This window comes from Pristis pectinata, chromosome 14 (genome assembly GCF_009764475.1).
Source record: "Pristis pectinata isolate sPriPec2 chromosome 14, sPriPec2.1.pri, whole genome shotgun sequence".
NCBI classification, from domain to species: domain Eukaryota; kingdom Metazoa; phylum Chordata; class Chondrichthyes; order Rhinopristiformes; family Pristidae; genus Pristis; species Pristis pectinata.
In genome coordinates this window covers 32,336,373-32,361,695 of record NC_067418.1, presented here as the reverse complement: position 1 = coordinate 32,361,695, position 25,323 = coordinate 32,336,373, and the positions used below count along the sequence as shown (strand labels likewise).

The window sequence follows — 25,323 nt, the reverse complement described above, 5'->3', positions numbered from 1 at the left end:
GTGTGCACTTCTCCTTACCTGAGGGGGTGCGATGCAGGTTTACTGGACAGTTCCTGGGAAGGTAGGACTGATATGAGGAGATATAGGCTCAATTAGGCCTATGTTCACTGGAGTTTAGAAGATTAAGTGGGGATCTCATAGAAACCAGGACTAGGCAGACTAGAAGCAAGAAGGCTATTCCCAAAGGCTAGGGAGTCCAGAACCAGGAGTTACAGCCTTGGGATACAAAGTATGCCATTTAGAACAGCAATGAGGAGAAATCTCTTCACCCAGAGGATTGTGAACCTGCGGAATTCTCTACCACAGAAGACAGTGGAGGCCCAGTCATTAAATATATTCAAGAAAGAGATAGATGTATCTCTTGCTGATGGAATCAAGGGATATGGGGAGAAGGCAGGAATGGGGTACTGAAGTGGATGATCAGCCATAGTCCTGTTGAATGGTGGAGCAGGGCCAAATGGCCAACTGCTGCTCCTCTTCTATGCTTTCTAGCAAACTGTCCATCGTCAACTACATGACCACCTGCAACTTTACACTGCAAGAGACCAGCAGGTAGGGTAGGAGTGGTAGCTTTGGTGTGGTGTAGAAGGAAAATGGCATGCAGACATGTCTGCATTACGGACATTAAGGGAATTAGCAAAGGTGATTAATGAGAGAAGGTATGTTTCTGTTATTGATTGGATACATAAAATTGTTTGGCATTGATTCTCCAGGTATTCAAATCCGTGCTAAAACAGACATGGAAAATCAGCAGCAGAAGGTTGGTAATGAGAGAACTGTGTCCCTAATGGGAAGTTTGGATTCTCTTTTATGTACTCCCGCATGGGAAGTAGGCATTTCCAGATGTCAGTATGACTTGATCAAACCAAGCTACCATTGTGAAGACGTGCTTTCCTAACACACTGTTGCATTTGTGGTGAATAAACTTTTACTCTGCTGCTGTGTGGGCAGCTTAAACATTGTGAATGATCATGCACATGGTATTGAGGATATATATTTCCAAGCAAGGATAGTGTGCATCTTGCAGCCCAACTTGCATTACCCAAGTAATAGTAAATTGTGTACTCAATCTGATGTCAGACTCAAAGGGAAACAACTGTTAGAGACAAAATAAATTATTACAGATTTTTAAATGAATAAGGTCTTTTATAGCCTTGAAGTAAGGATATATTGTGTCACCATAAGAGATTTAAGTGGCGTATTATTTGCTTCATACATGCTAATATATGCAATGGTGCTGAAATGCAACACTATAATTCCTGAAGCAATGTTACTAAGGAGTAAGACAAAAAATGTATTGGGAAGTGCCTTTACCATAAGACTTTAAAAGTTTCTGCCTTGTTTATGCTTCCAAAATATGGTTCTGATTTAAGAATTTGTGAATGCTCCTCTAAATTCACTCACAAAGAAGTAAGGATATTCTGATTACCATTTCAGCTGCTCACCAGTTAAGAATTAGTGCTGAGAAGAATCAAATAGTTTGATTTCCACCTTCTGTCACACACTTATTCATTTCTATTACTTGCCTTCCTTCTTTCCCATACATGTGACTTCCTAGTCCTGTTGCTCAGTTTTACCTGCTATGAGTGTTCATTTGTCTACAAACGGAACTTTCCGATACACATGTTTATTTGTCCCCCAAGTTCATTTGGCACTGCTAACTTGTTGATTCCAATTGTTTCCTCTCTGCTGCATGGACGAGGCAAAAGCTCAAGGTGACAAGAGAAATGATAAACAAGGGATTCCAAAGGAGAGAGAAAGTGGTGATAGAGAAGAATGAAAGGTCAACTGGAAGTGAAGGAAAAGGAGCGAAAAAGAGTGAGAGAACCAATAAGGGGCAGTAAGTGAAAGTCATGAGCAGTGATATAAGACAATAATAAGTAAATGTTGTGAAAGTCAAGTGGACAGAAGAAAGAAAGATATATTTTATGCAGGAGATTTTTATGATCAAAATGGTTTCAGAGGGGATGAGGAAGAGGTTTACTAAAATGAGGTGAGCATGAGAGACATTAATTATTTGGATAGACAGGAGAAGTTTTGGTTGTTCACTTATAGCACTGGAAGTTGCAAGAGTACCTCTTAGATATTTAAAATCATGGCGGGGATAGCGTAGATAGAAATTATTTTCATTGGTGGAAGGGTCAAGAACCAACGCACATAGGATGAAGGTGGTTGATAAGGAGTTCATAATAACACGACGAAAACCTTTTCATGCATCTACTGTCTGGGATCTGAACTGCACTGCCAGCAATGGTGATGGAGGCAGATTCAACAGTGGTGTCAAAAGTGATTTGGATAAGTAACTTGTCAGGAAGGAATTTCCAGAATATTAGGAGAGGGTCGAGGAACAGGATTGTTCTTGCATGGAGTCAGTATGAACTCAACAGGCTGAATGGTCTCCTATTGTGCAGCTAATCTGTGATTTACTTCAACTTTAGAACACGTCAGATTTTACCCAGCTCACCACTAGTTCCCCTTATCCTTCCTACTTTCTAGTTCAACTGTTGCCCACTCTGTCTGAAGTGAGAAGTGGCACAACCCTAGGCTAAAAAATAAGCAAAGATGTGGACAGATTTTTTTTGTTCTTGAATAATGGTGTGGGATATTGATCAAATGATTTTTAAGCTATTTACTATTAAGGACAAAAAATGTTTTGAAATATTTTAATAACAGGATGATGAAATACCCACGGAGAACCATGTTACATTTAATCCTCAGGTATATAAAATTCAACAACATTCTCATAAGAGTTGATGAAACAATTCAAACACAAATAAAGCTTGCAAATTTTAAACGTTAGTTCTCTATTGACGTCTCTGTTGATATAGTTGGAGAAATCTCCCCGGATAAGAACTTGGGTTCCGGGTCGCAGGTGTTTTGTGCCTTTCAGCAACCCGCGACCTGGTTCAAGAGGAGCCCTCGGAGTAATTCCAAACTATTCGCAATGGCACAAGGTTGGCCTTTCATCTGAAGCGAAAGAAACACACATTCGGTAAACAAGTGTGACATCAGATTGCTCAGCCAGGATCGTCCTTTTAACGCCTCTACCTTATTCAATATTTTTGACTGCGAGTACCAAGGAGAGCGCTGTCTAGCTCTCGCTCCGTGCCAAACACTCTACCGCATTGATTAAGCTGTAACCAAAATGTAGCTCGCCACCAAAAACGGGATCCTTTCCTTTGCAGTACGCTTAGATTAACATTTCCGAGTCATCTGTCATCGAGACTCCAGTAACCAACCTGAACACATCCAGTCAGAACGATGGCGACAGAACGAGAGTGCGAGCGGCTAAAAATACAATGGAAATGAAGGAATGTCATTGCCGACCTTTTGGAGAAAAGATGGGAGTTTGAGCCTTAACAAAGTAGGACATCAGGGTGGCAAATTTCACCACCCCGAATCTATTCATATCTCTGCGACCGGTCCTTTCCTGCCGTTGAATGTGCGCGATTATCTTTGCAGTGCTTCATGGCACAGTATTTAAAAGCTAATCCCTGCGATAAAAATGATAACCAGATATAAAGAGGTAAGGTTAAAAAAATCAGAATTTCTGAGATTATTGCAATGTGTAAGGATGCCCAATGTGTATTGCCCTTCTATCAATGATGCCTTTGTGTGCGTTTTATGCTTAGAAACACCTTGCTCGGTATGTAATCACAAAATTAGCACAACATTCCGACTCTGGGGCTACTGCAGATGCTGCATTCGTATAAATGTTGTCAACCTCCCATTTGATGTGAATATTCATACAGTTTTTCATTATTACATGACTGTGGCGTTTTGAAATATCTAAGTTAAAGGCGAATCCCGAATTAAAGAGCTCGAAAGGTGTTGGGGGAAAGTCAGTTCAACCTGAGGCATTTTTTTTCCAAATGACGTTTCTGAGCAGCACTGGGGTGTCAACCGAGTTACCGAACCAATGAGAGGAAAGGAGGGGGAGGTCCAGGGGTGGGGACGTTGCAACTGAGAGCAAGAGAAGGTCAAAGCTAGAATGAAGCCATGGGTTATTGAAATACCGAATATTATAACTACAAGCCCTTGCAAAACATAAGGCACACGGCATCAGACATACTGGCAAGTGCGATGCAGTGTGATTTCGCTTTTAGAGAGTGTAGGTTTTTTTCTGGAAAACACATTGAAATTATTGTCTAATATTTTTCCTACAGAGCAGGTGAAATAATGGACATTAAACATTTTTTTTTTCTGTAGCGTAAACCATTGTTATGTTTCGGTAGGGTTAACATGGGTTTGATTATACCAGCAACTCTTATGCTGATAAGACTGTGGTAATGTAGGTCAGTTTGGTATCAATTGAAAAACGTGAATTTGTGTCAACGTGAACACACGCTTCCAGATTCATTTAGATTCATGCGATAGATGGTTACTGGCAGTTGTTTAGTTGTGTGACAAAACTGCAGTCTTGCTGCTTGTCCTGAGCTGGGTTTGAACTGAGCTATATCACATGACCAAGGCTGTTCTCTGGTGAGTGAAATTTGAACAGGTCAGCTCAGGTTCTGTCAGTACTCTATTGTTATTTGACATGGAATTCAATAACTATATCCAAACACCACATCTTTGAAAATATTTTCATTTTTTATTGTCTATTTACATCCCCAAGAAACACAGGTAAGGTAGATTGATGAGACCAACTTGATGCAGTGGTGAAACTGCAGGTACTCCCAGATGATGCAGTGGCAGTCAGGCAGTAATTGTTGAAACACAAAAGATCACAGAGGATGGAAATCTGAAATAAAAACAGAAAATGTTGGAAATACTCAGCAAGTCAGACGGCATCTGTGGAGAGAGAAACAGAGTTAATGTTTTGGATCAATGACCTTTAATTAGAACTAGGAAGGTTAACAATTAAACATGTTTTAAGTTACAGAGAACAATAATCATTGCCTTGGGTGGATGTAGCTATCTTTTACTGCAGTAATTTACCCACTGCCCCTTGAACAAATATAATCAGTTACGGAATGTATTCAGTGTAATAAACCACTTTAAAATCCAATGATTAAGCAGCTCCACTGCACACTCTGGACACTCTACCACTCTGGAGGAGTAAATTATGCACTGGTATGAAAAATATTCTATTAACCAAGCAACTTCACCAAAAAATGTACAAATGCCCCTGAAGCATATCTTATAAAATTAAGTTCATATTGTGTTTTTATCTGGGGTGGATGTAGTTTTGTCAAATATAAGCTAAATATTGTAAACATCACAACTGAAGTTCAGATATTTTCAAGGTAATTAAAACCAAGAAGTAATATTCTTGAGAGGGTAGCTTTCCTGCCATTAGAAGAGACAATTATCTATTAGTAATTAAGAACAGATAAGAGCCTTTTAAGGGTGTTTACAAAATTAAATCAAATAATTTCTTATTAAAGTGTCTGCCTTGATTTTAATGGAATGAATTATTGGTAAATAGCTGCTTTTGCTTTTTTGATGAATGGGGCAAGCAGCAGGGCCAGGCAACTCACAAGTATATGCCTTCATAACTTGCTCTCCTAGAATTGGGTTATTAACTAGTACTATAGGAAATAAAGCTAAGTCTCATGTGCTCAACAGAACACTAATAGCCAGAGTGTTATTTAGGAGCTTTCTCCATATACTAGAAGGCAAAGTTTCTAAACAACACTGGCAGGCAAGAGTGATGTTAGAGGCAATAAAACAGACTAACATCTGCATGGAGCAATCAGAGGCAATAAATAAAATGTTTCATTTAGATTGTAGAGATTATAATGTAAATGGTTAGATTACTAAAGTGACTTAATTTTATCATTGATAAATTTTGGTCAAGTCTTTTAATGTTTAGAAGTTTCTGTTAGCTGTAGTCAATATTTTTACTTTTTAAACAAATTGATCTTCAATAAAAAGTCAAATTTCTACTTTAGATTGGAAGCTATAGACTGGAGTGGAAAATAATGATACTGTCAAATTTAAAGTCTGCAGTTATTTGAGAATCTTTGGGAAAATGCTGTAACCTGAGAAATGACAGTCTAGCTTACACTGCATAAAAATTGTACTACATTACATGTTTTAATGTACGTAATCCATGCATCCTTCCTTTTTCAAGGTAGAAATGTTTTCACTATGATTTTGTAAGATTAACCCAGTTACGTCAAAAGTAATGTTACTTGGTTTGCTATGTAACACTTTGAGTATTCCCTCAAGGCTCTTACTTCAAACTTATGGGTAAAGGCTGTTTCCAAAATTTAATCTCTATCTCTATGATACGAAATTCAAATTCCCACATTTGGAAAGAAAATGCCATTTGGTTAATAAGTGCACTAATTTATCCACCTTACATCCTGACTCCTTCAATAGATCGGCTAGAATCATGTGGGCATGTGATATCCTTCTGCCAAGGCAAACCTTCAGGATTGAGGATGACTTGCTTTCACTCTGGCTTTGTGTGTTCTGAGGTGACTGATGAGGCCAATGTGGGAACTGAAAGCTCTTCCACATTTGGGGCAAGAAGTGCTTGATTCAGTGAGCAGACGGTTAGTTTTGATAGTGCATTTCTTCCACCATTTACACAGGGTTTCTGTGAGCTCTCAATTTATGGCCTCAAGGTTCTCCATGCCATCACAAATGCTTCTTCTCCAGGGGAATAGTCATGGGCAGGGATTAACTAGAATCAAGTGGGAATGTTATATTTTACAAACAGCCTTTGAGCACATCCTTGAATCTTTTTGTCTGTTTGCCTGGTAATTGCTTCCTGAGACAGAGCTCGGAATAGAATGTCTATTTCAGGAGTCTTGGGGAAAACACGCAAACTTTGTGGCCTGCATATTGGAGCCGACTGAGGGCATCAATGCTGGGGGTTTGGGCCAGGAGGAGGGCACTAATATTGATTTGCTTATCCTTCCAGTGAATTTGGAGAGCTTTGTGGCGAGACCATTGGTGGCACCATTCCGGTGGCTTGAAATGAATACTGTGAGTCATTCCATCCTCAGAATCCTATAGGAGGGCAGGGATTTCTGCTACCTTGTAAACCATATGATATAACTGAGGCTAAACAACCAATCAAATTTCTTACAAAATATGTGTTCACATAGAATACATAATAAATCCACCAGAAATATATTTAAGTTAGACAAAATTCATTAACTTAACAAATATAAAGCAATCTTGAATTGGACAATCTCTTTGAAAATCATTAAACTGAGCCATTAGATGATACTTCTCACTTTTCTTTAGAGTTTTAAATCATTGTTCTGGTATGGAAGTATGGAACCTGAATAAACTGATCACACTAAATATTTTAGAAGGAAATAGCATATGGAAAGGCAATATCCCTCCGTTCCCCAATGTTGCTTCATTACTCCTGCCTGAAGCTAAACAAGGCAATTTGCAGCAATGTTGGCCTATCTGACCTTCAGATAAATGACCAATTCATTATTTTCTCCATCATCCAAGGCTGCAAGTTTCTATCTTCATAAAATTCCCCATTTCTGTACTACCTCAGTTCGTTTGCTGTTGAAACACTCATCCATATCTATATCACTTCTAAGCGTGTCTATTACAAAGATCTCCTGCCAGCCTCCTATCATCCATGAAATGTCAACCTTATCTCATTCAAAACTTAGTTGAGTAAATCCTAACATACTAAATGCTTTTCACTCATCAACAACTGAGCTCAGCTACCTACGTGGGCTGTGACACAACAATGCAAGTATTTTAAAATTCTCATTGTTTTCAACTCCCTTCCTTCACTCCTTCCATCATCATTGACCTCCTCCAGCTCCTAAGACAATAAGATCACTGCACTTTTTTCGATCCTGGCCAGTTCATATCTATCTATCTATCTATCTATCTATCTCTCTCTCTCTCTCTCTCTCTCTCTCTCTCTCGCTCTCGCTCTCGCTCTCGCTCTCTCTCTCTCTTGTCTTTGATAATGCTTTCCAGAATAACAGCAGAAATCTACTGTGATAATGGCAATGTATACATGCGAGTTGTTGAAACACAAGTCTCAAAGTGAAGACACAAGAAATTCCTTGAAAAGCAACATATGGAGCTTTACTTTAAATTCATTGCATATTGGACTTGCTGCTTTTGTGTGTGAACAAAATCTTTTGTATTCTGCATGATCGCACCTGCATTATCACAGACCACCCAATTTATTCAAGAATATTTTGTTAATTTATCATGCATCGATACTTGCCTTTCCCATAATGTTATTTCAAGATATTCTCTGATTCAATAACTGGAATAGCTGTCAAACTTAAGGTGTAAATGTAAGTTGTTCTTTGTTTGCCAACAATGATTACTTGCTAAATTATGAAATGATTGCATTGTAATTGCTAATTCTTTGCTATTGATTTCATGAAGAATGTATTTCAAAAAGGTCAGGACTTCAGACAAAAAAAAATGAAATGAAAGCCTAACAGTGCTTGCACATTTGTATAATAGAATTCATATTACTGTCAAGTTTACTGTTGCCTTGGAAAGGGGAAACACAAAATAGTAGGACAGTTTTCAATGCAATATAACAGAGATTATCCACAATAAATTGTGCAAATCTACTAATGGATTGAAAAACAGCAGATCAGTGAAAAGTGTTCAAAAAAAGAACTTCGTGAGATGGAGTCAATTCATGGTCATAAGTGGCAAGAGGCTCAGGTGCCAGGAAAACAGGCATAATAAAGTAAAGAGGTAAGGGACAATATACAACAAAAATGAAAGAAAAACATACAAAAAGCCAGGGACTAGTGTAAATCCTGGAGTCAGAGAGATACAAAGAACATAAAAAGCTGCCAAATAGTAAGGCTGCAGGGGGGAGAATGAAAAGGAACTGGCAATGGATCTCAAAATCAATGGAACAAAATGTTTACAATTATATCAGGAGAAACCTTTCAGATTTTTTTGAAGAGGTAACCAAAAATGTAGATGAGGGTGGTGCAGTGTATGTTGTCCATTTGGACTTTACCAAGACCTTCGACAAGGTCTCACATGGTAGGCTGAACTGGAAAGTTAGGTCCCGTGGAATCCAGGGACAGCTAGTTAGGTAGATTCAAAATTGGCTCAGAGGTAAGAAGCAGATGGTGATGGTTGAAGGATGTTTCTCAGAATGGAGGCTGGTGATGAGTGGTGTGCTGCAGGGGTCATTGTTGGGACCCTTGTTATTCATTATTTATATAAATGATTTGGATGTGAATGCACAAGGCTTGATCAGTAAGTTTGCGGATGACACGAAATTAGGAGGTGTTGTTGATAGTGAAGAAGGTTATTGTAGATTGCAGGGGGATCTTGATCAGTTAGGGAAATGGGCCAAGGAGAGGCAAATGGATTTCAATACAGATAAGTGTGAGGTGATGCATTTTGGAAAGTCAAACCAGCATATGACTTGTACGATGAATGGTAGGGCACTAGGGAGTGTCATGGAACAGAGGGACCTAGGACTACAAATGCAAAGTTCATTGAAAGCAGCATCACAGGTAGACAGGGGGAAAAAGGCACTTAACACACTGGCCTTCATCAGGCAGGGCACTGCGTATAGGAGTTGGGACATTATGCTGCAGTTGTATATGACATTGGTGAGGCCACACTTGGAGTACTGTGTACAGTTTTGGTCACCCTGTTATAGGAAAGATGTGGTTAAACTGGAATGAGTGCAGAAAAGATTTACAAGAATGTTGTCAGGACTAGAGAGTCTGAGTTATAGGGAGAGGTTGGCCAGGCTAGATCTTTATTCCTTTGAACATAGGAGAATGAGAGGTGACTTTATAGAAATGTTTAAAATTATGAGAGGCATAGATAAGGTGGATGGTAACAGTCTTTTCCCCAGGGTGGAGGAGTCCAAAACTAGGGAGTATAGACTTAGAGTGAGAGGGGAAAGATTTAAAAGGGACCTGAGGGGCAACTTTTTCATGCAGAGTGTGGTCAGTAAATGGAACAAGCCACCAGAGGCAAGTACAATAGTATTGTTTAAAAAGCAATTAGATAGGTACATGGAAGGGCAGGGCCTAGAGGGATATGGGCTGAATACAGGAAATTGGGACTAGCTGGGTGGGCACTGTGGTTGGCATGGACTCATTGGGGCGAAGGACCTCTATCTGTGCTGTATTGCTCTATGACTCTAAAGAGAGTGTTCAGGAACAATGTGAACCCCATAAAAAAAAGTAAAGGTGACTACCTGGTAAACTTAATAATGGAATGTGCCAGAGGACTAATTAAGAGGGCACTATTATTATGGTAGTTTTGATGGTGTCAGATTGTTCCAGAGTCTTCAACTAAGATAAAATAGCTGATGACACAATTTACAAAAAGGTATCAAATCTAAATAATTTAAAATTTAAGTCAAAGCTTACCATAATAGGGGCTGAAGAGAATGATTTTGCTCTTCCCAGCATTTTATAGGAGGAAATGTTGATATGTAGAAAAGAAACACAGGATATCATGAACAACAGAATGGAGCATGAGACAATTTATGCAGTGAAAGGCCTTTCAATGCACAAACTATCTTGATAGTGCCAAGATGTCACAGGTAGGAGTTGGCAGCTCAGATATTAAAGCTGATTTGGCAAAGTGTCACCTAAGAGCTGAATATGGATAAGGGAGTAGAGTGAGTCAAAAATTAATCTCTGGTGGATTCCATTAGTAGTGTGGGATTAAAAATGGAAGTAATTTTATGGAAAAGAGGCATAATAAAGTCCAATTTCAAATTGAATTTCCCTCATATCAGGGCTTCCAAACTCTCTGCATCAACTTTAAAGAAATTTGTTTTTTTTTTCTGGTACCATGTGTCCCCTCTCATTCCCTTAATTATAAACAATGATTACAAACTACTCATGTTTATAATCCTTTTCTTCCCTCTCACACCAACTTTATCAAATATTCCTGGAGTAGGACACTTAGTTTTAAACATTACAGGCTATATATTCTTCCTTGTTCCTAGTTCCTGCACTATGCCATTATTATGGAATTCCAAACTTATTGTCCATGTTCTACCTCATCATTTCTTGAGCGTGTAATGCTTTGGAGCTCTTGATCCTCTTCTATAATGTACAGGCTTTTAATAATAAGTTTCAAATTACCCAATCATGATTTACTTATTTATTGTATGATCTCTCTTGTTGCTTTCAATTTTAGCAGTATTCTGTGCAATTGTCTTCTTCTCTATTTGCATTTCTTATTAAAAGTAGAACAAAATGTAATTGCATTTAAAGTCACAGTTAATTATGTTTCAAAATGGTTTAGTAATGCTTAAGTGGATAATTATTCTCGTGTTGCAGTCGAAGAATAAACAAAATAACTATGTACCAAGAATATAATGATAATGTCATGCAAAAGTGATGCCATGTGATTTTATATAGGAAATTGACAAAAATGTGAGTCATCGAATTGTTCATTGTGGCAATGGGTTTGAACATAAGGGGGCACCCATTGGAAAGTTAGGAGGTGAACTTCACCTTGAACTTCACATAAATTAAATAGGGTAGGCCATTGAAATGTACTATTTAAGTGAACTTGAAACAATTATCAGCCTTCTCATTTTGATCTCTTACCTTTACTCCAAGGGCCTTATTCTATTTCTCATCTACAAGCTATTCTTTACTGGCATCATTTAAAGACATAACATCAGGTTCCATATGAACATGTTAACACCTTGCTCTCCCTCAGTCCAAGTTCTCTCAACCTCTTCACTACTTTGTTGTCAGACTCTTTGTCCAGCATCAAGTCTTGCACGAGCTGAAATTCCCTCCTTTTATAATGGGTAGATGAAGGTCACGGTCTACATTGGATGGCCACTGATTTTACCCCTCACTTAATCACTGACTGTGACTGACCAGACTGTACACAATCTTGGTGTCCTATTTGACTATGAGGCTGGCTTCTGTCTTTAACCTCCCTTTCAGCATGTTTGCATTTCCACTTCTGCAGTACCTCACCAGTCTAGACTCCTTTCCAACCCACCTGCAGCTGAAACCGTCCTCCGTTCTTGCACTCAAGTTAATGCATTGCAAGGTTGAGCTCCAAGCTGCCACACTGCAGAAATTTAAGCTCCTCCAAAATGTAGCAGATCTTATTCTAATTCGCACTAAATCTTACCTCTGCATTCAGACCAACTTTAACTCTCGTTCCATCTACATATACTTATTTTTATTACATTAATATCTTTTTTCAGCCTCAACATCATCATATTGCATATTGATAAAATATTTGCTACCATTTTTCAAGGATAACAAAACAATTTCCTAACATGTCGGTATCTTTTCCGATACAGAAAGGTGAAGGAGGTTGTTGAGGTACCTGGATGGACATGTATTGTAAAGTAACTGCACGGCGGAGTGGGCGTTTAAAAAGCACTATCTTAAAATTTGTGAAAATGCACGAAAGTCTATTGATGATTACGGAATAAAGTTTTAAGTTTTAACCAGCAACACTAATTATGAAAATGCTCCATTCGTCACATATTCAGATCATTTTCTTTACAGACTGCGCTGCTCACTCTTTCATCGATGTGCCTTTGGCCAACTGTGAGCGGCTGGTAGATTTGCTTAGGGTTGCAGAAGTGAGCCGCTGCTGCAGTCTTTAAAGCTGGACCCTGTTCTCGTATCAGCGCGAAGTACTGATGTAATGAGAGAAATGGATCTGCACGCTCACTCGTCGGCAAGGTTGACGGCTCGTTGACGGTCCTTCCTACTCAGGATTTCCCGGGTTTTATTTTCTCCCGGATCGTTTACGTAATGGTTCTCTGAAAATGTGCTAAAGCTTGTCCTTTTTCCCCCCCTCTACGATTTGACCAGAGTCCCACTTCGACCATGTCCTTGTCTTTTTGTGGCAACGACAACGACACGGCTGCCTACAATGTGGACAGGGGAGTGCTCAACAACGGCTGCTTCGTGGACGCCTTGAATGTTGTTCCACATGTGTTACTGCTCTTCATTACCTTCCCAATATTGTTCATCGGTAAGCTAGATCTGGCTACTTTGGGTAACATAAATTATGTATACGTATGTGCGCAGCACTGTCAATGTAAACTTCTGAATCAAATGTTTTGGATTTAAAGGCTGGGGAAGTCAGAGTTCCAAGGTCCACATTCATCACAGCACGTGGTTACACTTTCCTGGACATAATTTGCGATGGATCCTCACTTTTATACTCTTGTTCGTCCTGGTGTGTGAAATAGCAGAGGGGATCGTTTCGGATGGGTAAGTGGCCGCATGTGTTTTGTACATCGTGCGGGGCTATTTTTACTGTTGGAGCCGAGCGCGCTTTTCATTTTCATTGCCTGATCCAGTTGTCCTCCTCCAACTGTTCCCTTTACTATCCGAGAAAGGAGGGGCTGCGTTGGAGGTGGGTAGGGGTTGAGAGGGCATAACGCCTGGTTGCGTGAACTCGCCACAGATTTTACGTTCGCACCCATTTAAGTAATTTTAATAACAACAGTTAAAAAGACATCTGGATAGGAGGGCTTTGGAGGGATATGGGCAAAACGCGGGCAAATGGGACTAGTTTGGTGGGCTCCATGGTTGGCATGGACGGGTTGGGCCGAAGGGCCTGTTTCCATGCTGCAATACTCTATGACTCTAAGTAAAGTAATCTGCTGCTAGTATTTGACGGAACAATGTGCCCCGGTATCGACCTTAAAATAGATTCGGGCACAAACACTGACGTGTTCCTTTGAATTATAAATTGAATAGCAAACAGGATGTTAAAATGCCAATCGTCTACATCATCTTTGAACCTGATTAAGTGACCAATTTTTTTTTTTCTGGAAGGTGTTTTAAATGGAAAATCTAGTACGAATAGGGAGCCTATCCTGCATCCAAATGTATTGTTTATTCAAGATTTTTTTAGCTTCGTTTATAACATTTAAACTGGTCCAAAAGGTTGGAGCCCATGGGATCTGTGGCGAGTTAGCAAATTCGATCCAAAATTGGCTTGGTAATAGGAAGTAGAGGGTGATGGTGGATGGTTGTTTGTGTAATTGGACACACATGAGCAGTACCACAGTGGTCAGTGTTGGGACCTTTACTCTTTGTTATATACATTAATAATTTGGATGGGAATGTAAGTTCACAGATAATATGAAAATTGGTGGTGATGTTGATAGTGGGGATGGTAGTCCCAGGCTACAGACGTTATTGATCAATTAGAAAGATGGACAGAGTAATTGTTGATGGAATTTAATCCTAATAAGTCTAACCGCGATGCACTTTGCGAGGACTCATAAGTGTTCGACGTAAATGGTAGGACCCTAGGGAGGAACAGAGAAACATAGATGTGCATTCAAGATGCCTGAAGGTGGCAGCGCAAGTAGATAAGGTGGTGAAGAAGGCGTACAAGCAACTTGCACTGCAGCCAAGAATATAAGAGTAGCGGGGCTGTGGTGCAACTTTGTAAAACACTGGTTAGGTCATAACTAAAGTATTGTATGCAGTTCTGGTTGCCACACTATAGGAGGGAGATGATTACACTGGAGAGTGAACACTTACCAGGATGTAGCTTTGAATGGAGCATTTTAGTTATGAGGAAAGACTGGAAAGGCTAGGGTTGTTCACCTTGAGTGCAGGAGGCTGAAGAGAGACCTAATAGAGGTATATAAAATTATTGGGATTGTAGACAGGGTAGATAGTAGGAAACTTTCCACCATAGCAGAAGGTGTCTAAAACGAGAGGTCATAGATTTAGGGTAAGAGCTAAGAAGATTGGAGGGGATCTGGGGAAGAATTTATTCACTCAGAGGGTGGTTAGAATCTAGAACCACTGCCTGTGTTGGTGGTGGAGGCAGTTATCTCTCTATGACTCTTAGTTAAAGGTGAATTGATTGGATTGAATTGTTGCCCTTTCACAGAGGGATGAGTACTTAAGCAAAGCATAAACAGTAAAGTAAATCTGAAATGAGATCAATTTTTGGCCAACTGAATCAATGTTCAAGTATAGAAATCAAGTCAAATTTATTGTCATGTGCACAAGTGTGGTGAGATACAGTACAATGAAACACTTGCTTGCAGCACTATCACAGGCACATAGGTACAGATAACACACAGAATATAAATTGTACATAAAATTATACCATACAGTGGAAAAAAGACTGTGCAAAGGCAAGTCCTTAGTGGTGGAAAAACGAATACACAGTCTCTCACATTAGTATAACATGGGTCCTCTTACTTGCTCATAGTTACAGAAAAGTGTTTAAGAAGCTTTTCCTCAAATCTATCCCATCTTAAACATGAACATGAACTGGTTAACACCCAAACTATTTGAAAAATGGGTAGGCTGTGCATTTCACGATGTTGCTGGCCTTAAAGTGTTCAAGGAAGAAACTGAAAGAGTTGATTAATTGTTGGTCTTTCTAACATTTAGATGATGTAGCCAAGGAAATTTAAGTTGTCTCTGGGGTCTCAAGAAAATATTAGCAGTAAATGTCAATATTTACACTATGGTTAAACTTCCAAAAAAGCATGACAGGAAAAAAATGTAGTGATCCATATTTTTAAAGTACTTTAAAAGTTTTTAAAGTACTTTCTTTTCTTGGTCTAGTGTGAAGATACTGATACCTTCTTTAGCAAAAAGTATGGGATTCACCTACTGCTGATACTATATTATTTTCTGTTCATGGAAAGTAGAAATGCAAATTTAGAATTCGAGGTCACAATTTAAGAAATCCTGCCAGCTATTGGCTTTCATTGATAAGTCTTAAAGTGATAGGAAAAAAATTGATTAGGTGCAATTACATATTGTCATAGGCAGTCCACTCTTTGCCACAATGAACTTCAGCATCTGATTAATGACTATATTTCTTAGTTATGCTATATGTTCAACTAGGCCCTTATCAATTGGGTATTTTTTGTTTGGTCACACAGTGTTAGCAATAATTGTTGGACCTGTGGAGGGAAACAGTTGGATAGAGTGTTATGGAAGATTCCACTATTGAGACAAGCAAAGGATTTTCAAGAGTATTTTTAACACTGACTTGTGTTTATTTAGCACTCCCTTAGTATTTTATGCATTGCATTACAATTGTTTACTTGATATTTATCATTCAGGATTAGTCTGCAAATATTTACAATGGAAATGTTAGTAATTGATATGCCATATGACAGAATAGGAAGACACGGCAGTGGTTAAAATATACAGTATCTTGTTGGCTTGAATATTCCAGGATGCAGTGAAGGAACAATCTTTTTCACCTAGCAGGTTTCCACAAAATGTTTGTGAGCTTTGGAGTGGGTATTGGTTCTAATTGGCATGCAATGGAAATGCGCAAATAGATTTAAATTATGAACAGAATCACAATAAAAATTAGGAAAGGAAGATGAGATTAAGAGAAAAAAGGTAAAGGAGACAGAGAGAGAAAAAATTTAAAGGGTTAAGGTTTAATTAAATGTCCACATTAATTGACTTCTGAAGGAATGAAATTTCATACATGTAAAATTAAATTTTCAGAGCCAGAAGGGTTGATTGGCAATAATTATGTGTAATGCTCTTAAAACTCAAGTTACTCCTAAATACTCCAAGCTCAGCTTTATCAGGGGTCAATAGTGGGCACCTACAGGTGCTGCATGTTCACAATATTGCAAAGATTTCTGAACCAAACCTATCAATGGAAACTATAACAACACACATTGTGGAAAAGCAGAGTATTTCTGACTGAAATTTTCAATTTCTTTCTTTAATTGCAGATTCTGTTGAACACTGGAAATTACTATTTAATTTGCCCTGCTATGGTAGTGAATACTATTAGTCCCCCTATCGCCATCCATGCAAAATTCACAACATTATATACAGAAATAGAGTAAAGTCTGGTTTTAGTAGTTGTTTTTGCAAAAAGTGTAAGTGATAGTTATAATCACTAATTAATGTAAGCAGTATTCAGTTTGTAATGTAATGAAGTGTTACTTTGGACTCACTGGAACATTAAACATGGTTAATCATCTGATTAGCTGTTGCTTTTAATATCAGTTGTTAAGGTTAGTTAGTCTTAATACCACATGTTTTAAATTGCATTTACTCGGTCTGAAACAGACATCCTGAACAGAACATTGCTTAGATATTTGAAATTCTGTTTTAATACTGAGAAACATTTTGCTGAAAATGTAATTAGGGACTGGATGAATGCAATAGAAAGAGCAGCAATATTAGTAGCTGTTGATATTAATAGGACAGATATTGAGAAGAGAGGCTGAGCAGTTCCTTAATTGGAAACATTCAGAATAAGAAGCCTGAGATAAAAGTATCTGAACCGGCAGTCAATTGTGGCACAGTGAAGCGGCAGTTAGTTCTGCTGTCTCACACTTCCAAGGACCTGGGTTCAATCCTCACCTTGGGTGATGTCCATGTGGAGTTTCACATTCTCTACATGACTATTAAGGGTTTCCTCTGAGTGCTTGGATTTCCTTCCACATCCCAAAGATGTGCTGTCAGTAAATTGGCTACTGTGAATTACTGTGTTAATGGCAAAAAGGATGAAAGTTGATGGGCATGTGTGAAAGGGAATAAGTTGCTGGGGTGTAGGGAAATGCCATAGAGTCATACAGCACAGAAAACGAATCTTTGGTCAACCATCTCCATGTTGACCGTCAATTATCCATCTATACTAATCCCATTTACCAACACCCTCCACTCCTCATGCAGTATGTTCCAGGTTCCAACCACCCTCTGGGGGGAAAATTGTTCTTCCTCAGATCTAAACCTCTTACCCCTTCTCCTAAACCTTTGACGTCTAGTTTTAGGCACGTCTATCATGGTGAAAAGTTTCTTATTAGCTACCTTGTCCATGTCCTTCATAATTTTGTCTACCTCTACCAGGGTCCCCCTCAACCATCTCCTCTGCAAGGAAAACAAATCCAGCCTATCCAGTCTCCTCGTAACTTAATTGCTCCATTCAATAAAGTTGTACCATAATTTACCTGTTCTTTTTTCCCTGCCTCGCCTAATGAAGGCAAGTACAGTAAAACTCTAATAATCCACCATACAAATAGACATCCCAATAGCTCAGCATTTGGATCACTGGAGCCTGATTTCTATGCTCTCTTTCCACTCGCCAGTGCACAGCTTACGTGCTCCTTTTCCACACACTGGGGCTCTGGTTTCCACACTCCTTTTGACTCACCAGGGCCCTCGTTCCTGTGCTCTATTCCACTCACTGGGACTCCAGGGCCCCAGTTCCCATCCTCCCTTTCATTTGCCAGGGCCTTGGTTCCCATGCTCGCTTCCCCTCACAGAGGCCCTGTTCCTGTGCTTCCTTTTCACGGATCATTGCCTGGGTTCCTTTACTCTCTTTATATTCATGGAACCTCAGCTGGTTCTATTTGGCATGCTGCCTTGGAATTTACCTGGTTCTTTTTCCCACGCTCTCTTGGAACTTACTGGGCCTTGTTTCCTGTCTCCTTTTAAACTTACTGGGTTCACTGAAAAATGTATTAATCTGCTGTGTAACATCCAAAAAGAAAGTGAATTAAAAGCATGTTGGATTATTAATGGTATAACACCAACAGTCCGAAAATTCTGTTCGTCCTGCACCACTAAAATCCTAGGCATACCAGTTTAACAGAGTTTACTCTATCACATATGTTTTCCTCATCACATTATCTACCTATACTGGTGTCTTCAAGGATCCATGGACTTGTATATCAATGTCGCTTTGTTCCTCAATATTCCTTAGGGCCCTGTCATTCACTGTGTGTGTCCTACCCTTATTACTCCTAAAGTGCATCACTTCACACTTATTAGGATTAAATTCCACCTGCCATTGCTGTGCTCATCTTATCAACTGATCAATACCATTTTTCAGGCTGTGACTTTCATAACACTACCGGTTTTTATGTCATCTTGAAAATTATTAATCATACCTCCTATATTAATTTCCAAATTGTTCATGTGTATAACAAACGGGAAGGGTCATAGCACCAATCCCTGTGGAGCACCACTGGTCGCAAGCTAGCAGTCACAAAAACAAAGCTCCACCATCACCATGTGCCTTTTATTACCAACCCAATTTTGGATCCAATTTGCAAACTTGCCCTGGATCCCATGGGCTCTAACTGTTTGGACCAGTCTCGTATGTGGGACCATATCAAAAGCCTTCCTGAAATCCATGCAAACTATGTCCCCTGCACTGCCTTCAATAATACATTTTGTTATCTCTGAAAAATTCTGTCAAATTGGTAGAATGGATCTTCTTCTCTCCCACCCTCTGCTGAACCAGTGCAAACCTTCCCCAATGATTGCAGCAAGCCTCCTATAAGGAAATTGGTTCCAGCCCTGTTGAAACACAACCTGTCTGGTTTGTATAATTTCCACGTCACCAGAGACAGTCTCAGTGCCTTGAGAATCTATATCCTTTCTTCTTGCATCATCTTTTCAGCCACTCATTTGTTTTCATTCATCTCCAATTTCTGTATGCACTGGTGTGAGGGATTAATAGTAATTTGGAAACTATTGGATTTTAAATTCTGCTGTTTAATCTCATCCCCAGCTCCTTGTAACTTTCCTACAGAATTTCATCCTTTTTATCTATATCATTGTCACAAATAAGTTCTTCTCCCTAAAATATCCTGTAGCCTTACAGTGACATACTTGATCCTGGCACTAGGGAAGCAAGATACCATCCTGGAATCATTCATGTGGCTGTGTGAAAGCTTTTCTTCCCCTTCCCTATCTACTGAATCCACTTTCACTGTAGCTTTCCTATCCTTTCTACTCCTGCCCTGTAATGCTGAGTTGGCCACAGCATAATGAATTGGTTGTACTCCTTGAAGAACCATCACTAGCTATAATATTCCAAGTTTAATATGGATTGGAGAACCTGGTGCACTCAGACAATTCCTGCCCCACCTGCCTAGTCTCTCATGTAACACTTCCTTAACAAAAGTCTATTTACTAGCTTATTTGATCAAATAACATCTGAGGAAATTTGAAAAGGAACGATGCCAGGTAAAGCACAGAATGATTTGCTTGACTTGATTAATAGACTAGATAAGACAGAATTAATAATAACGTCCTGTCTGATCCGGATGGCCTCGGCAAAACATAAATGGGACAGTTAACAATGTGGAAGGTATAGAAGATTTAAATAACAGTAGTAATAAATGGCTTCAAGTAACCCCAATAAAACCTGGGAAGGATGGAAGTAAGCCACCAAAATGAACATGATCCAAGATTGACTTTTGACAATGAGCTCAGTTCCGTGATTCGGTACTACTATCACAGAAATTTGAATTGTGGCTGTCTATAACAAGGATTCAGATATGAATGTCAATCTGAATAACTTATTGTCTGTGCAATTTTCTGACTAATAGATTGAAAACTCCACAGCTGCAAATTGAGTTTGCAACTAAATCTTCTTTAGGTACTCTCCTCTCATAAAACTCTCAACTGAGAAAGCAGAACTAGCCCAAAAGGATTTTAATATCACTATAGAAGAAGCAGTTGATAGATTAACTGCATTTAAGACTAGCAGATATGAGCTATATTACCTAGATTGGGTGAGAAAGTCAGAATTTTTTGAATCACAATAAGGTGGGTGCATAATAATGTTCCACTGATACCATCTCATTTATTATCACTTTGCAAGGTCAACCTTCTTTATTGCTGCACTTTGCTTTTCACTGTAGTTATCTTTGACCTGTAAGACTGAGACTTTTGATTATTTTGTTTTGTAGATTCATGTCAACTAGAAGCTCGGTTGAGTCTTGCTCAAATAATTAGAACTCAACAGAGGAAACAAATGATTTGTTTTTAATTCATCTGTTCCCACTGGATTAAAACCACAATTGCAGAAGTAAATCATGAGTCCTCAAATTACACCGTTTATGGCACTTCATATGGAAATAACAAAAAGGATTTTCAGATTTTAGCTGTGAATTGATTGTAGTGAATATTCATCCAAATGCAGAATTCCTTTTCCAAATACAGAATAAAGTTTTTTGCTAGGTGACCAAAAACCTTGTCTAGCTGTAGTTTCCACTGTTTTAACTGTGAGGTTACAAGTAGGAGAACCTTGGAAGATATAACTAGTAGTGTGTGTGTGTGTGTGTGGGGCAATCTAATTGATAAAATCCTTTAAAATAAGTAAGCAGTCTGAACCTTTTATAAGCATTGTACTAAAATTGTTGCCTAGTTCATCTTTTGGTAAATATTTTCATCTCTATTACCTAGGTTTACAGAGACACGCCATTTGCATCTGTATATGCCAGCTGGAATGGGCTTCATGGCTGCGATTACATCGATCATTTATTATCATAACATTGAAACATCAAACTTTCCCAAACTATTGCTTGGTAGGTTTTTTTATTAGAAGACAGACTGTATGATTAAACCCTCACCATTTGCCAAGATAGTACTTGATACTGATTTTTACCTAAATATTCAGTCAAAAGACTACATAGAGATAAATGTGATGTTTCTTACACAGTAGCACATTAATAGAGTTAACTGAAAACCTGATCTTCATTAGTATTTATTAGAATTGTCTAACCCTTTACAGATTCTCCATGCTGCTAAAATATGCTGGGTGCCAGAACTGACTGGGAGACGGGTAAAGGAGTGTGGTCACAGGCAACATTTTTCCTGTCTTTGCTGTTTTTCATATTATGGTTATAATGATTATATTTTGTATCATTATTTATTTTACAGTTGTACTCTGTGAGAGACTTAAATGATATTTTAATATATTTCTGAAAGCTGTAGTCTTGCATAGAGGTTGCACTCACCATCCCATCTTCTCTAGGCCGCCCCACAATCTTCACAACCAACCATAAAAGCTTGGGTATACTTGCAGAGTGCTGAACTTTGTTCCCAACCTGATAATTTACTTTAATATGTTATAGAATGAAAATAGATTGAGCTTACTTACGCATTTATGCTGCTATTTTTTCCCTCAGCTAAATTATATCCTCTTAATCCTATCAGCCAACTTTGCAGCATTTCAGAATGAAAACATATTGTTTTGGAATAGGTCATGAGCTGTCTAACATGTCCATTCTGTTTCTCCCTGTACTGTGCCATCTTTTGCTTCAATTTTTATCTGCAGTTTGCTTAAATAGTTCCATGGTATATGGCATAACAATTTCCCGTGTCAATGTATTCTATGCTCTAGTAACTAGGTATAATGACAATTTTTCTGAGCTTTATTCTGTCTTTTAGTGACAATTTGAAGTAATGACTTTTTGTCACTGTCTTCAATTGTCAGGAGTAAGGCTATTTCTTTTGATTACCCTTTCTAACCATCAAAACATTTTTCAAAACTGTAGTCAATCCCCTCTGATTTCATTTCCAATATCCTAAGTTTCTTCTCAAAACTATATAGCATCATTACAGCTAACATCAATATAATGATGTTCGCAGAAAGGTAAGAGTTGAAGATATTTATGTAATATGTTTCATTTTCCCCTTTCATAATACAGGAGTCAATGCACATCTAAAATATATCGGACAGCTCTAATTCCTCTCTGTCATTGTTTAAGTAGAAAAAGAACCATCTATCAGATAATTGAGACAGGCTTGTGGAAATGAAGTAGATACAAGTCTCCCAGGGGGATATTGGAAGTAACTAGATATTCATAATAATTGTTGAATAGTACACACATTCAACTGACATTTACATCAAGCTACAAATTAAATGAAATTGCTACTTGATTAGATGTATACTTCCAACAATGATTGCTTAAAGAACACAATTCTTAAGCAGGTATTTAGATTTAGCTACTGTTCTGAGTCAGTTCATAATGTGAAATACTAGAGAAGGATCAAGGTGTCAGGATAAATAATCTTAACTATAGTTTCTGTGCACCATTGCCGAGCCAAACTACGTCAGGTTCCCAAAGCAACAGGATTACATTCAGAGTTGTCTGAAGTGAATCCTGGATTTTTTTTAACTTATTGCTGGTCCAGTGATGTTGAAGACAATACTAGTCACCCAGTTAGCATCCAAATAAGATCTCAAGATACTAAATTTGGTTCTAAATTTCCTTTTGCAGTTTATAAATATGATTTTTTGGCCTGCTCCCAGAGTATTGTTTAATGTAGTAGATTCTGGATGATATCCCTTCAATTTCTTCTGGACTAAAAGCTGCAGTTCAAACTATTACTGCCTTCTGGCATTAGGAATCAGCTTCATACCTTCATTGTATTTCTGTGCAAGTATGTCTGCCATTTTTCTACTTTCAGCTGGACTAGAGCACAGCGATTACAACTCCCCTGCCCTGTATTTTGTTCTTTGATAGAATAATTAACCATTCTGCTGACTGAACAGTACTGTTAAGTAATCAATCCCTATCTTTATAGTGTATACCAAATTATAGAACATACCTGATCACTGTGTTATTGAGGAAGCCTAGTGAAAGTTTCCCTCAAGTAGACAATCTATCCATTTTGCACATTGGTTCAACATCACACGCAGCTTAACTTTAATGTGAATCCATAAAATTCTAATGCAGTGAGTCAGGCAACTATATTCAGTTTTTGTTTTGAGTCCTTTTTATATTGATATTTTGATGGTTAAACATTAAATTTGAAATGGCAAACAAAGATGTTATTTAGAAAGGGTGGACAGGTTTTCAGGAGCTCTAATTGAGAGGGGGAAAAGATGTTAAAAAATTATTCATGTGATTTGGTCCAAGTATTCAGAGAATTTCATGGGGATAATTATGAAGGAAAGGTTGGGAAAACAGTCTGCTGTTTGTTGCTAACATGTATTAGAACATTAAGGTGACAATATTGTGGCACTTCTGTGGTCACTGATGGTGCAGCCTTTTGTCAGGAGCCAAGACCCACAAATTACCACTTGTGACGGATGAAGCAGAGACAAATTAACATAAAGATACCACCAGGAGTCTGAGATTGTTGGCTCCATTTAGTCACATTTTAAAGATAAAACAAAAAAGGAGGGGAATGTTTGTTCTCTCTGATCAGTAGGGAATTGAGTAGTGGAGCAGCTAAAATTAAAAGAAACAGTATTTCCTGCACCTTTCTCACCAATCCACGTACTTCACAAATGCAAGGCAGAATCCCATGAATGTGCATGCGATCAGAACTGTTCTTTAATTTCCTCATGCGAAGCCATGAGGTCACTGAAGCTACATTTTGCATATCTTTCCTAGGTCGGTCTGAGAGCAGCATGACTATTTCTCTTGACCCCATCAGATAAATCCAGGCCCCTGTTGCTCTGAATTCCTTTCATATCCAAGTGACACAACTCTTATGGCTACGCACCATGCTCCTCCCTCCAAACCAGCTCACTTTATGGCTGGCAGTCCTCACCTTATCCCAGCGTGCAATTTCTGGGGTGACTAACTTCATTGCTCATTCTGCGAATTGGCACTTTCCACTCGGCCTTTTTGGGATTGCCGTCCACTGTTATTGGGAGTCTTAATAAAATGTAGATAATATCTTGTCGAACTAAAAGTAAATATTCTGATGAGTATAGGAGGCTGAAATAATGCAATGTCAAACTGGACTTTTAAGTATTGACCAGATGACATATAAGCTGCTGTGCTTAAGACTTGTGCTCCAGAGCTAGTCAGGCACTGGCCATACAGGTTTAGTACAGCTGAAACACTGGCATTTACCCAACAAGCTGGAAAATGCACCAGCTGTAGCCTCATGAAGGAAAAAGCAAGATCAATTAATAAGCTAATTACTGGGCAAGCTAACTACTCTCAAATGGATGGAAGGTGTCATTCACAGTACTCTTGAACAGCACTTACTAAGTAATAACCCACTCACTGAAGCTCCATTTGGGTTTCACCAGGCCCATTCAACTCTGTCTCATCACAGACTTGGCCCAAACAGAAATAGAACTAATTTTCAGAGGTGAGGTGAAAGTGACTGCCCTTGAGAGTAGGGGAACATTTGACTGAGTGTAGCATTGGAGAGCCTTGGTAAATCAAAAGTCAATGGGCATCAAGAGGAAAACACACCAATGGTTGGAATCATTCTTTGTACAAAGGAAGGTGGTTGTGGTTGTTTGAGTTCAATAATCCAGGCCCCAGGACGTTATTTCAGGAACTCTTCAGGGCTCTGTTCTAGGCCCAACCATCTTCATCAGCTTTTTCATCAAAGACCTTCCTTCCATCATGAAATCAGAAGCAGGGATATTCACTGATAGTTGCACACTGTTCAATTCTATTTACAGCTCCTCAGAAAATGAAATAGTCCTTGCCTGCCTGCAGCAAAGCCTGGACAATGTTCAGGCAATGGGTGATAAGTGGCAAATAGCATGCATGCCACACAAAAACCTGGCAATGATCATCTCCAACAAGAGAGAGTCTAATCACCTGTTCTTGATAATTAAAAGTTTTACCAATGCCAAGTCCTCGCCACTCCAGATTAACATTCTGTTAGGAGTTACTATTTTCCAGAAACTCAA

At 38.7% G+C, this 25,323-nt stretch overlaps 1 protein-coding gene across 1 annotated transcript in view; it reads left to right on the top strand.

The window, feature by feature from the left end:
- The first annotated feature begins 12,734 nt into the window (after positions 1 to 12,734).
- LOC127577605 (ATP-binding cassette sub-family C member 8-like) overlaps positions 12,735 to 25,323 on the top strand; it is a 120,826-nt gene continuing 108,237 nt past the window's right edge. Inside the window, 3 exon segments of the mRNA XM_052028871.1 lie at positions 12,735 to 12,918; positions 13,019 to 13,160; positions 21,114 to 21,235. Coding sequence (XP_051884831.1) covers positions 12,771 to 12,918; positions 13,019 to 13,160; positions 21,114 to 21,235 — 412 coding nt within the window. The 5' untranslated portion in view covers positions 12,735 to 12,770.